Source organism: Dipodomys spectabilis, unplaced genomic scaffold (genome assembly GCF_019054845.1).
Source record: "Dipodomys spectabilis isolate Male_0828 unplaced genomic scaffold, ASM1905484v1 ptg000228l, whole genome shotgun sequence".
NCBI classification, from domain to species: Eukaryota; Metazoa; Chordata; class Mammalia; order Rodentia; family Heteromyidae; genus Dipodomys; species Dipodomys spectabilis.
In genome coordinates, this window is record NW_024870905.1 from 11,498,515 (window position 1) to 11,513,161 (window position 14,647).

The window sequence follows — 14,647 nt, forward strand, 5'->3', positions numbered from 1 at the left end:
AGAGAATGCAAAGCTCCAAAAGGCCAAGAGTTTTGTTTTACTCATTACTATAAGCACTGTGTCAAGAACAGATGGAACAGATACTCAGTATTTCTTGAATAAAATAATAAATAGCTAGGGCTGAAAGAGTACTAAAATGGTATAAGTACCTACAAAGAAACTGTAAATTCAGGCTGGGTGTGTGGCTCAGTTGTAGCATACTTCTCTAGCCTACTCAAGTCTCTGGGTTTAACCCATGGCACCACAAAAAATAAGAAAGTAGGGGCTGGGAAGGTGGCTCAGTGGTAGAGTGCTTGCCTGGCATTCATGAGGCCCTGGGTTCGATTCCTCAGCACCACATAAGCAGAAAAAGCCGGAAGTGGCACTATGGCTCTAGTGGAAGAGCGCTAGCCTTGAACTGAAGAGCTGAGGGACAGCACACATGCCCAGAGTTCAGGCCCCATGACTGGCAAAAAAAAAAAAAAAGTAAATAAAGAATTTATACAGAGAAAAACCCAGGATTAGATACCTCCACCAATGAATTCAACAAGACATTTAAATTGGTAGTAACACTAACATTTTACAAGTTCTTTTCAACAAAACAGAAGAGGAGGAGGGAATGTTTTCTACTTTGAATTTTATGTGTCCAGTGTTACATAGATATACAAGCCAGAAGAAGACATTATGAGAAAACTATCTCTTCTGAATGCAGATGCAAAAATCCTCCTAATAGCTGGGCGTTGGCAGCTCACACCTGTCATCCTAGTTACTTAAGAGGCTGAGATCTGAGGATCACAGTTTGAAGCCAACCCAGGCAGGAAAGTCAGTGAGACTCTTATCTCTAATAAACTGCTCAGAAAAAGCCAGAAGTTGTGTTGTGGCTCAAGTGGTAGAGTGCTGGCCTTGAACACAGAGAGGATCAGAGGCAGTGGGTAGGCCCTGAGTTCAAGCATCAGGCCCAGAAAAAAAAAGCCTCCTAATATATTAGCAAACCAAATCTAGAAACATTTTCAAAGGATTATGCATTATGACAAAGTGGGCTCTTCCCAGGAATGCAAGGTTGGTTTAACATCTGAAAATTAACCATTGTAAAATACCATGCTAATGAAATACCATGCCTTTTTGTGATAACACTCAACCAACAGACTGGGAACAGAAGGGGCTATGCCCAGTCTAATAAAAGACTGTATTTTACCTTGTACTTGAGCTTTTAGCAAAAGAGATTAGGAAAGAAAAAGGAAGGCATTCAGATTATAAATGAGGAATTAGCAGGCGCCAGTGGCTCATGCCTGTAATCCTACCTACTCAGGAGGCTGAGATCTCAGGATTGAGGTTCAAAGCCCAGGCAGGAAAGTCCATGAGACTCTTATTTCCAATTAACCACCAGAAAACTGGAAGTAAGTGGTGTTGTGGCTCAATGGTTGAGCACTCACCTTGAGCTGAAAATCTCAGAAACAACATCCAGGCCCAGAGTTCAAGCTCCATAACAAACCAACATAACAACAACAAAAGGAGTAACTAAAACTGTATCTATTCAGAGATGGCATAATTTTCTGTGTTGAGAAACCTAAATAATCACAAAAAGTATAAAAGTTCACTAGAGGAGGATTGCATTTCTATATATTAGCAATGATCAATCAAAAATGAAATTAAAAAAAACTTTCTGCAGGCTAAAAATAATGTGCTGATGACAACTAGTAAAAAAAATTCTATTTGTAATATCAAAAAGAATATGCAGGAGCAAATTTAATTAAACAACATTTATATCCTGCAAATTATAAAGTATTACTAAAAGAAATTTAGAAAAAATCCACACAAATGGAAATTAGTGATGTTATTAAAAATTAGCTACAAAATTAAAATGCCTAATTTTATGCATTTTATTTATGCTTTTGGTCAGACTTAATATTGTTAAGATGGAAGTATGCCATCTTAATACTATCGATAGAGATTTCATGTAATCTCTATCAAAGTTCCAACTGAATTTGTAATAGATCCTTTTTATTTTTGGTCGGTCATGGGGCTTCAATTCTGGGCCTGGGAATGGTCCTTCAGCTCTTCAGCTCAAGGCAAGTACTCTAACATTTGAGCCACGGCATCACTTCTGGTTTTCCGGTAGTTAAATGGAGATCAAAGTCTCATGGACTTTCCTGCCTGGGCTGACTTGGAACAGTGATCCTCAGATCTCAGCCACCTGAATAGCTAGGATTACAGATGTGAACCACCAGTGCCCAGCTTAGATCCTTTTCTTGTGTGCTGGTTCTAGAACTTGAACTCAGGGCCTGGGTGCTGTCTCTTGAGCTTCTTTTGCTCAAGGCTAACTCTCTATCACTTGAGCCACAGTTCCACTTCCAGCTTTTTTGGTGGTTCATTGGAGATAAGAATCTCATGGACTTTCCTGCCTGGGCTGACTTGGAACAGTGATCCTCAGATCTCAGCCACCTGAGTCCACAAGGGTGAGCCACGGGCAGCTGACTTGTTATAGACATTTATGGGACAGGTATAAAATTCATGTTATAAATCCAGGAGTCTTGGGGGAGCCAAAGAAAAAGTCTTGAAAAAGAACAAAGGTGAAGAACCCATACTTTCCAATTCCAGATGATGACAGTGTGAAGAAATCTACGTGCTCATTTGTTGATAGCAGGAATCTAAATTGTTTGTTGGAAAACAATCTGATCGTTTCTCAAAAAGTTCTAGAATCATTGTATGCGCTAGCATTTCTCCTCCCATAGAGGAGAAATTTGTCTACCACAAAGAGCGTGATGCTTATACCAGCATCATTCCTAATAGCCCCCAAATGGAAAGAACCCCCGTGTCCATCCTCTGATGAGTGGATAAATAAAATGTAATTGAATATTATTCAGCCGTAAAGAGGAATGAAGTATTGATAGACACTATGTTAATGAAGCTTGAAAATATTTATGCTAAGTAAAAGAAATGGTCACTACTGTGATTCCACTTACATGAAAAGTCTAGCAATATATGAAGCTGCAGAGACACAGTAAGGAGTGGTTGCCAGGAGCGGGTAGAAGATGAGAACGTGGATGGACTAGTAATGCACTGGTTTCTGTTGAGGATAGTGAGAATGTTCTAGAACTACTGGCAATGGTTGCAAATTTCTATGACTATGCTAAAACTCATTGAGTTGTACTCTTTTACAGGGTGAATTTTATGGTGTGTAAACTATATCTCCACAAAGCAAATCAACAATCCACTCTTAACACCATAAATTCAGTTTGCAGTCATGTGGTCCCAATTCCTGTGTCCCTGTCCACTGGGAGGATATGGGCAGGGTGTGTGCCACCGTGCAGCCCCAGTACTCCTTGGCTGGTGTGTGGTGGGAGCCACGGTTCACTTAAAGCTATGAGAAGTATGCTTTGTGACAAGCCCTTGGATTCTGGCTGCTGACTCAGGCCTGGCAGAGATGAAGCGTGATGGAGAAGGTTAGAAGCAGTGAGTTGCATCGTGTAATAGTTCAGGCCTTTGCCACCTTGCCTGACTGCTGTGACACTCTTCTTGTTGCAGTCTCCTGTTGTGCCTCTCTTTCTCCTCTCCCTCTCTCTCCCCTTTCCCCCTCCCTCCCCCTTGTCTTTAAGATCAAATCCTACTCAGCCAGCAGCCCTTTCATGACCTGGCCCTGGTGAACCTGTATCTTTCAGAGTGTCTGCTCTGTACCTGAAGTAAGCTTGTAGTTTCTCCACATGCACGATACACCACTTCCGCTTTGTTCTGCTCATGCTGACTCTCATGCAGGAATAGCTTCCCACTGCTCTCACCTTGTCCCCCCCTCCCTCCCTCCTTCCCTGTCATCTTCAAACCCGCTGCCTCTAGGGAGTGTCTCTTTCTCTCCTCTCTAGGCTGCCTGTGTGCAGACCACCCCAGGCATGCAGGACACTTGCCTGCACCTGTGTCTATAGACGCCCCATTGGGCAGCTCACTGAGGGTGTCTTTCATCTGTGTACCCAGGGCTGAGCAAAACTTGGGCTGGGAATGGGATGGAATAGGATGAATAAGTACATAGAAACATGAACCTATTTTGCCCAGAACTGGGTCTCCAATGAAGCTGTGTTTCCTACCCATGTCTCCGTATTAGAATACACAAGAGTAACTATGGACATGGGGAGAGTGGAGGAAACCAGAAGGGCTTAAAAATAAACACCTAAAAACTGGAACGTGCGTCATGTCACGCCACACCATGCCACATCACCAGCCCACTGGTGCTCACCAGAGGTGTGAGAGGGTGGATTTGCTATTTTCCACCACCTGAAGGAAACTCCTATCTCTCACCATTTCTCAGTGAACTTTCCACATGAATCATTCATTTGCTGTTCTTCTGATGTGGTCTATACTTTTTTTTTTTTAACCATAGCAAACGTGTTCTGTTCTAAAGCCTTCCCTATCTTCTCCCACCTTAAATTTTCTTTTGGTGCTGGAAGTAGGGCTGGAACTCAGGGACTGGGTGCTGTCCCTTAGTTTTTTTTTTTTTTTTTCCTCAGGACTGGTACTCTAGCATTTGAACAACACCTCCACTTCTGATCTTTTGCTTGTTCATCAGAGATAAGAGCTGAGGACTTTCCTGCCAAGGCTGGTTTCAAGTTGTGATCCTCAGATCTCAGCTGCCAGAGTAGCTAGGATGACTACTGGCACCCAATGCACCGTCACGTCTTAAATCTGTATTTGATTAGCACTTTTGGCTCTATTTTTGAGTCTTTAGGCTTTTGTAGAGTGTTTTGTGAGTGTGTGTTTTCTACCCTCTCAAAACTGATATGGAGTGGAGCCAGAGCATATGGGCAGTAAGACACTGTTGGACAGATGGACAGAGTAAAAAGAACTGGGAATGTCAAGGTGGAAAGATATGAAGATGATTAACATGGCATGTGATCTCGGTAGAAAGGAACTACAACACTCCTCATTCCACAGCCCAAGCAAGTAGGTCAAGCCATTTTTAAGGTACAAAAGTGCTTTGTGTTTTTAGGTTGTTGTTTTTCCTCCTAAGAGAGAGACAAGTTCTCTTAACTGAATTCTAATCATCTGGGTCAAAATCGTTTTTTTAAGTTTGGTATCTTAACTGTTTTTATTTTAAACGTTTAATCCTGTACATTCCTCTCAAGCCCCTGGAGTCCAGCACAGGCTCGGTTTGCAGCAGGCCAGATATAACATCACATAGTCCACATTTTTGTGGCATACCAGGCTCTCCAAATGGAAAAAAAAATAGACTGTGTTCTAAATCTTGACTTGCTATATGCTAAAATTTTTTTTGGATAAATTAGGATGAACTAAACCCCTACTCAAACCTTACTTCTTTTTGAGTTTCCATACTGTACCTCTACTTTCTCTCTGCTTACAAGTGTCTTCAGGCTGACAGATGTGGCCCTGTAACCCCTTCTGGAACAGAATGGTGAAATATGGATGAAGAGGGATCATATAATAAGACTGATTCAAGGAAGCCAAAAGGGTGTTTAAAACACTTGGGGAAGGAAATGATGGGAAGGAGGAAAAAAAATATCCTACAAGTCATTTTATTTTATTTTTTGTCAGTTGTGGGGCTTGAACTCTGGGCCTAGGCGCTGTCCCTCAGCTCTTCAGCTCAAGACGAGCGCTCTACCACTTGAGCCACAGCGCTACTTCCGGTTTTCTGAGTGGTTTATTGGAGGTAAGAGTCCCATGGATTTTACTGCCAGGGCTGGCTTTAAACTGTGATCCTGTGATCTCAGCCTCCTGAGTAGCTAGGATTACAGACCTGAGCTACTGGGCGGCCCTCCAAATAATTTTAAAGATGATTGCATACAGAAAACTCAGAACAGTAACTGCATGGCTACACTGTTCTACTGAAAGGCAGTATCACGAAGATACCCCAAGACACCTAACAAATGTCTGCTTATCACCTGGTAACCTTCCAGTGTCAGGTCCTAGGGATGAAAGACATTAATGACAACCCATTTGGACAGGAGAAGCCTTTGTCCACAGTTAGACCTTTTCAAACAAGAAACAAATGGCATGGTTTCCTAATCAATCTCCCTGCTGCCAATTGTCCACAGGTGGCTCCCAGAATTATCACACAAAAAAAATCCTGATTGAACTGGTGGCTCACACTTGTCATCCTAGCGCCTCAGGAGCCTGAGATGTGAGGATCATGGTTTGAAGCCAGCCCAGGCAGCGAAGTCCATGAGACTCTTTATCTCCAACGAACCAGCAAAAACTCAAAGTGGTAGAGCACAAGAGCTCAGGGACAGCACCCAGGCCCTGAGTTCAAGCCCCACGATGAACAGAAAGCAACAACAACAAAAATAGGTAAACAGATGAGACAGGCAGGGAGAGAGAGAGGAAGAAAGAAGACGATCGTGTCCAAACTGCAGTTTACGTGCATAGATACTTCAACGCCATCACTGCTAGCCTAATCAAAGGCTAGCGCCTCTCATTAGCTGAACACATCATTCTCCACCAGGCGCTGGCAGGAGGCAGCAGATTCGTGGGAGGAAAGGACCTGCCTTACCTAGGTCTCATCACCGTGTCTCCTGCCACAGTGAAATGTAAGCCACAATGGGCACAGTGGCGGGAACAGCCTCCCGCCCAACAGTAAGACAACTGATCTCCAATGAGCACTTTGGACTGAGCCTCAGACTCGCAGACCAATGTAAAGAATTCAGAACAGCAGCAGCTGAGAGACACGCTCTTCCTGTGGCCTCATCAGTGAAAATCTCTCTGAAAAAACCATTATTTATTTGGGGACAAGTTATCTATGTCATTTGAATATTTCACTCAGTCAACAGATTCTAGAATGTGCAAAACTATTTTTAAATATGAATGTAGCAAACGGGAATAAATGGATTTATTTTAAAATAGAAGTACAACAAATGTGCAAACAAATGTTAAAGCTGTTAACCTTAGTGCCCCCCCCTCCTTCCCCCGGTGCCATCCTGGAGCTTCAAAACTCAGGGCCTGGGCACTGTCCTTGAGCTTTTTTTTCAAGGCTAGCACTCCACCACTCAAGTCATAGCTCCACTTCTGGTGTTTTTGGTGGTTAATTGGAGATAAGAGTCTCACGGAGTTTCCTGCCAGGGCTGGCTTCAAACTGTGATCCTCAGATCTCAGCTTCTTAAGTAGCTAGGATAATAGGTATGGGCCAATGGTGCTTGGCTCTATGTTTTGGTGCTGGTACTGGGGCTTGGACTCAGGGCTAGGCATTATCCCTTAGCTTATTCACTCAAGGTTAGCGTTCTACCACTTGAGCATCAGCTCCACTTCCAGCTTGTTTTTTTGCTAATTGGAGGTAAGAGTCTCATGGACTTTCTTGTCCTGAGTTGGCTTTGAATCATGTTCCTCAGATCTCAGCCTCCAGAGTAGCTAGGATTATAGGCTTGAGCCACCAGTGCCAGGCTAAAACCGCATTTTAAAATCTTTAGTTCAAATCCTTAGCGTTGTGTGGCGATGTCTGCTCAGTAACTGTTTATTGAGTAAATGAATGAATGGAAATGTACTCTTTAGAATGAGTTTTAAGAAGCTGGCATTTCTAATGACATTATTTCATAATTACAACATTAAGGCTAGGCCAGCAGCCATGACAGTCTTCTAGGTATATCCAAACCCTTAACATTTAACATTGACAACCAACATGATGCTGAGATCTGGTGTTTCAGGTGTTTTCCTTTCATTACCTTTCCTAAAGGAAAGGAAATGGTGTCCATTAGCACATGCTCAAAGGAACTACAATGAGCAATGTGGATGGATTCTCATGGGGACATATAGAAAGGAAGCAGAGCCAACGTTTTTATGATTCCTTAACTAGGAAGCCTGTGGATTTAGTCCCATATTGGGGGGGGGGGGGAAGTCTGCGGATTAATGGAGCGCCTATACTGTGACTTGAACCTTTCTGAGTGCTGCCAGATTTCCCTCCCTGGAGAATCTCCAAAAGTCAGACACCACAGTCATTTTTAGCTCATCCATTCAAACACACTCTTAGCACCTCCTGGGTGTTTTAGATAATGTGCTAGGTTGCAGAGATACAGAAGGGGATGGAGCCAAAAATCTGTCGAGCAAAGGGAGACTTGATAGATCTTTTTTTAAAAAGCAACGGATAAAGTTCTCAGTTACAAAGTGAATGAAGGAGAGCAAACGTCATCAACTTATTTCTAAGAGAGGAGAACTCCTTACGCGTTCCTTCTGATTTTAGCAGGTTGATAAAGCAGTCAGAAATGTCCTATATAAAACAACCAGCAAAAACGCTGTATGCTAGTGGTTCATCCTGTCATCCTAGCTACTCAGGAGGCTGAGATTTGAGGATTGGGGTTCAAGCCCAGCCAGAGCAGGAAGGTGTGTGAGACTCTTACCTCCAATGAACCAACAGAAAACCAGAAGTGGTGCTGTGGCTCCAAGTGTCCAGGAATAGCTCCCAGGTCCTGAGTTCAAGTCCCACAACCAACAAAACAGACAAATAACAACACAACAAAAACCACCAGCAAGCTAGGTGCCAGTGGCACATGCCTATGATCCTAGATACTCAGAGGCTGAGATCTGAGGATGAAGGTTTAAAGCCAGCCTGGGCAAGAAAATCTGGGAGTCTCATCTCCAATTAATCACCAAAAAAAGCTGGAAGTGGAACAGTGGATCAAGAGGTAGAACATTAGCCTGAACAAAAAAAGCTCAAGGATAGTAGCCAGGTCCTGAGTTCAAGCCCCAGGATTGGCATAAACAAACAGCGATTTTTCTTCCAGATGGTTTGTAATGGACTTGGAGCAATGTAGACGGTTATGGCAAAAGAGATTTTGTATCCATTGTCAGGAAAATCATTTTGGGTGGCAGTCACAGCCTCTAATGTGGAAAGAATTAAAGTCAGATCATCTAGTGATCTCAGGTGACCACTACCCACAGGAAGGTCATCACTCTGGAAGGAGTGACCATTTTTATTTATTTATTTATTTTTGCCAGTCCTGGGGCTTGAACTCAGGGCCTAAATGCTGAACCTGAGCCTCTTGGCGTTCAAGCACATCTGGCTTTTTCTGAGTAGTTTCCTGGAGATAAGAGTCTCACAGACTTTCCTGCCCAGGTTGGCTTTGAACCACAATCCTCAGATTTCAGCCTCTTATGTAGTTGGCATTACAGGCGTGAGCCACTGGTGCCTAGCTCCTTTCAGTGTTTAAACATAACTATTGTACTGTTTTAAAATATCAGAGCTATCTGGTTGAACCACTACTAAATATCCTCATGCTGCTGATCACAAATATGGTATATAACATGTGAACACTGTTATATATTACAGACTGTGGTAGACAATTTGCTCCAGGGAAGTTAGAATGAACTTGTGACTTTGAAATTATGTAATCATTTAATCACAATCAAAAAAAAAAAAAGAACCTCAGGGAAGGGAGGGAGGGAGGGGATGGTAGGGGGAAAACAATGGAGGGGGTAACAATGTTCAAGAGGAAGTGTACTCATAACCTCACTCATGTAACTGTAACCCTCTGTATAGTAGCTTTACAATAAAAAAAAATAAAATAAAATATCAGAGCTTTAAATGATAAAGAATTACTCAAAGGAGTAGTATGAAGCTACATCGAAACAATTTGCTGAAAGTATTAAAAAAAGATAGAAACAACCCCCAAACCTCAGCTTGCAGAACCTATAAAGTGAACCCCATTACCTCACAAAGAAGTGATTTAATCATGTGTCAAAACCCACAGGTCCAAGTGCAGAGACACTTAAACACTTAAGGAAGATCGGGCAGCATTTTATGAGTATTATATACTTAAGGTATTAGGAAGCTAACTTTCTTCTGAAAACATCTATAAGGTGTATTTCTGCAGTCAAAGTAATCAGGGAGCCTGAACCAGGGCCTGGGCACTGTCCCTGAGCTTTTTTCTCAAGGCTAGTACTCTACCACTTGAGCCATAGCTCCACTTCCAGCTTTTTTTTTTTTTTTTTTAAGGTAGTTTATTTGAGATAGGAGTTCCATAGACTTTCTTGCCTGGGTTGGCTTCTAACTGTGATCCTCATATCTCAGCCTCCTGAGTAGCTAAGATTACATGTGTGAGCCAGCAGCAACTGGAATAATCATGACTTTTAACTTATTTTGTGTTGGTAGTGAGGCTTGAACTCAGGGTCTGGAGTGTGTTCCCTTAGTGCTTCTTGCTCAAGACTGGCAGGTATGAGCAGCTAACACCTGGCTATCTCTCTTCTTAAAATCCTTTGATGGTTCACTATAATAGCAAAGAAACCCCCAATAACAAACTGTATTGTGTAACACTAAATGGTTCTAGTGAATGACCACGCTATTTTGCATCTTTGCAGGGCTGTTCACTTCCTGCCTCTGGTTGGAATATTTTCTTACTTCTGTTAAGCAATTAAGTCAGTTCAGTAATTATCTTGAAGGCTTTTCTTTTTTGCCACACTGGGGATTTTCATTCAGAGCCTTTGCTTTCTTAGGTAGATGCTCTACCACTTGAACCATGCCCCCAGTCCCTTTTCTGACTGGTTATTTCCAAAATTGGGTCTCACTTTGTGCCTGGGTTGGTCTGGTCTGCAGTCTTGCTGCCTGTTACTCCCTGGACCTGGGACATCTTACTCACAGGAAGTTTTTTTCCCCCCCTTCTTCTGACAGTCTTCTTTGTGAAACATCAAAAACTTTCCATGTGTGTCTCTATAATTATGTTTATCAGGTTAGATGGAATCTATGAACAAGTTCACTTCTCTTTCTCCAGGCAGGAACCCTGTCAGCATCTTTAGCACATGGCACTGGGCTCAGGGTAGCAGGTGTTTGATATAAGCCTAGGAAGCACTAGGATTTTTTGTTTGTTACTTTCTGGTGTGAGTTAAAATTTATAACCATCACTCCAACTTTTTCTCCATGGAGCAATAAAAACCATCTCTCCTGGCAGACAGAACATTAGCCAGTGCACAGTGCTGTGACGTTTGTACTTACCCAAATTGCTGTATGTTGCACTACAGGGGTTCGGGTCCATGGGATCTGAAGTGTCATCTTTTTCCTCCTCCCTTTCCAGGTCCGGGGCAGGCGGTGCTGGTGTAACGGAAGTGCCATCTTGCTTCCTACTAACAGTTCTTGGATCCTGAGGAGAAAACCCCTCTGGTACTTCTTGGGTCACGTGGCTGAAATAAAACAGAACACCTGTCATCACACTGGTGTTCTCGAGCTGTGTTAAAACTTCAATGTCTGGAAGACACACCCAGATAGACTTGTCTGAACAACCTGGGGCGATACCTTATTTCTGCTGACAATCTGGTATGGTGGCGGGAGGGGGTTGGGCAGACTCAAGGGGGAGCTGCAGAGTAACAGGAGAGCTTTAGAATGACTTTTAGGGACAAGGTGGCAATGGTAAGATAGAATACAAAAGTGGTTGAAGACAGACATATACAAAGGATTTAGCATACTTACTGTGTTTATTATACTATGTGAATACTCTAATACTATGGTAGTTAACATTTGTCACTGTATAGTATTTCATTTATTTAGCATATAGTATTTACTACATACTAAAGCATTTAGCAAAGAACCAGGAATGAAATAGGACCATTGAGCAAGAAAATAACGCAGCTCTTTTGTGTTTGGTGCTGACATGGGGGCTTGAACTCAGGGCCTGGGCGCCTATCACTTACCTTTCTTCGCTCAAAGCTGGCACCCTATCCTTGAGCCAGACTCACTTTTGGCCATTTGGTGGTTCATTGGAGATAAGAGTTTGTGGACTTTCTTGCCCCAGCTGGCTTTGAACCTAGATCCTCAGATCTCAATTTCCTGAGTAGCTAGGATTACAGGCGTAAGCCACTGGCACCGAGTTATTGTAACTATTTTGATAGGTAAACCGAGGAGATGCATGCTCTGTTGCCAAGAGGAGGTAAAAATCAACCCTCGCCTATATGCACCCAGCAGGAAGGCAAATAGAAAAGGAAGTTCTACATTCTAGCTAGTCTCATCTTTTAGGATGACCCTGAGGCATTCTGTGGACCATGAACCAGTGCTTGAGCAACTGTGTTTAACCAATGCCAGATCACTTGCTACTTTTTTCCATTCTCCTCACACCTTCTCCTGCTTGACCTGTGCCAATCCTGTAGCTATAGGTATGTAGGTTGGGGGAAGGTCAAAGGTTAGGAAATGGAGATTTAGAAAAATGGCCCAGTTAGCAAGTCTCAATGGGCTGGTCAATGAAATAAATGTTTTTTTTTAAAAAAAATCGGACATCTTTAAAGGGTTCTGGTGGCTAAAATGTGGTCTTAAACCACAACTCATGCTCATCAGCTCTTCCTGACTCTTCATGAGCAAAGGAGGAGAGGAGACCCCTTATAGACTATGGTAAAGTCAGAGTGACATGTATGTTTCTCTCAGAGGTACTTGAGTATTGTCAGAACATAAATCACTGCAGATGGAAGGGAGCTCTGAGGGGCACATTCTTATCCACATCTCATGATGAAAATTATGCATGTGCCTGGGAAGTCTGCTGGACATACAACTTCAAATATATTCTCTTGCTAGGTGCCGGTGGCTCATGTCTATGATCATAGCTACTCAGAAAGCTGAGATCTGAGGATCACAGTTTGAAACCATACTGGGCAGCAAAGTCAGTAAGACTCAATCTCCAATGAACAACCAAAAAGCCAAAGGTGGAGCTGTGATAAGAGTGCTAGCTTTGGGCTGGGAAGGTGGCTCAGTGGTAGAGCGCTTGCCTTGCATGCATGAGGCCCTGGGTTCGATTCCCCAGCACCACATAAGCAAAAAGAAAAAAAGCCGGAAGTGGCGCTGTGGCTCAAGTGGTAGAGTGCTAGCCTTGAGCTGAAGAGCTGAGGGACAGCGCCCAGGCCCAGAGTTCAGGCCCCATGACCGGACCCCCCCCCCCCCAAAAAAAAAAAAAAAAAAGAGTGCTAGCTTTGAGCAATGAAGCTCAGGGACAGTGCCCAGGCCCTGAGTTTAAGCCCAAGACTGGCACACATGTGCGTATACACACACATACACACTCACTCACACACACTATATTGTCTCAAAGCTGGCAGAGCCAGAGTAAGTGGCATGATGAGATCTCATTCTGGGACAGGGAAGAAGGAAGGACTCTACATTATCCATGAACAGCTCAGTCTGTGTGAAGGAGGCCCTGCAGAGCAAAACGTGTTGCCCCCTCCTGCATGGCTGCCCTCAGTGCCATATAAAGCTGCCTTCTCATACTATGGACCAACACAAAAATCAAGGTAATCGGCTCTAAATTCCTGCATTAGGAAAGACAAGGGGACATGTCCGAGACACTCTCAGTGACCACTCGGTATCAAGATCAGACATCACTCAAAAGCCAGGCACCCGTGGCTCACAAGTGTAATCCCAGCTCTTTAGGAAGCTGAGATCTGAGGAATGTAATTCAAAGCCAGCCCAGGCAGGAAAGTCTATGAGACAATGAGCCACCAAAAACCTACAAGTGGAGCTGTGGCTCTAGTGGTAGAGTGCTAGCTTTGAGCATGAAAGCTCAGAGATAGAGTCTGGGTCTTGAGTTTTAGCCCCAGTACTGGCCCCTAAGGAAAATAAAAGGGTTGGTGATCACTGAGTATTTCAACATTTCAGGAGAGGAAAAATATATTTGTTTGGCAAAAGTTAATACACCCATTTCTAAGTTTAAAGAAACAAACATAAAGTGATTTTAAAATACCAGTTGTCTTCCTTTTTAAAAATCGTGACAGATATTGGGCTTGAACTCAGTGTTTTCATACTTGCTCAACTTTGTTGTTCATAGCTGGTACTCTACCAATTGCATCATGCCTCCAGTTTGGAACTTCGCTTATCTTTTTTTTTTTTTTGCCAGTCCTGGGGCTTGAACTTAGGGCCTGGGTGGACACTGTCCCTGAGCCTCTTTTTGCTCAATGCTAGCACTCTACCACTTGAGCCACAGTGCCACTTTTTGCTCAATGCTAGCACTCTACCACTTGAGCCACAGTGCCACTTTTGGCTTTTTCTGTTTATGCGGTACTGAGGAATCAAAGACAGGGCTTCATGCATGCTAGGCAAGCACTCTACTACTAAGTCACATTGCCAGCCCTGCTTGGGCTGGAGTCTCTCTGTCTTTTTTTCACCTTGGGCTAACTTTGAATCCTGATCCTCCGATCTCAGCTCAGCATGAGCCACTGGCACCTGGTAGCAGTCCTTTGTGAAGAAAAATTCTCATCTAGTTCTAGAGCCCATGTTGGTGGCTCCTGGTCTTTGCAACCTAGTTCTTGTGCCCCAACCCCAATCCTGGTGATGAGTTAAAGCTCTCCATTTATCCACAAGGGCTGGGTGAAGGCAGCCATTGGGCTGTGTACCCTGAAGTTCAGCAATTGTAAAACTACTATAAAAGCAGCTGCCATTAACCAAGGAGGAACTCCCTGGGCCTGCTCCTCACTGGGACACAGCTCTGTGCTCTGAAGGGCACAGCCAAATAAAACACGCATGCTAAAAAGCCAGAAATATCACAGACTCACCCACTGTACTCACTCACACAATTTCCCATTCAAGATTTTCACAGGGGCTCCGTGGATCTGCTAATCATGTTCTGAAACATGACGAACCCCAGAGTACACAGTCAGAGCTGTGTTGGGTGCACTATGGGAATGAGCTTGAACTCTGTACCTTGATAAAGCTGCACCTTGACCTTCACCTCAGGGGTGTGGCCTGGGGACTGTGCCAAGGGAGTTTCCAGTAGGAGCT

At 43.4% G+C, this 14,647-nt stretch overlaps 1 protein-coding gene across 1 annotated transcript in view; it reads right to left on the reverse strand.

Annotated features, from left to right (window-relative positions):
- The window catches only part of Peak1 (pseudopodium enriched atypical kinase 1), a 227,590-nt gene that overhangs the window by 20,461 nt on the left and 192,482 nt on the right, over window positions 1–14,647 (reverse strand). Inside the window, exon 4 of the mRNA XM_042697775.1 lies at window positions 10,895–11,079. Within this exon, the coding sequence (XP_042553709.1) occupies window positions 10,895–11,079 (185 nt within the window). The remainder of the gene's footprint in view (window positions 1–10,894; window positions 11,080–14,647) is intronic.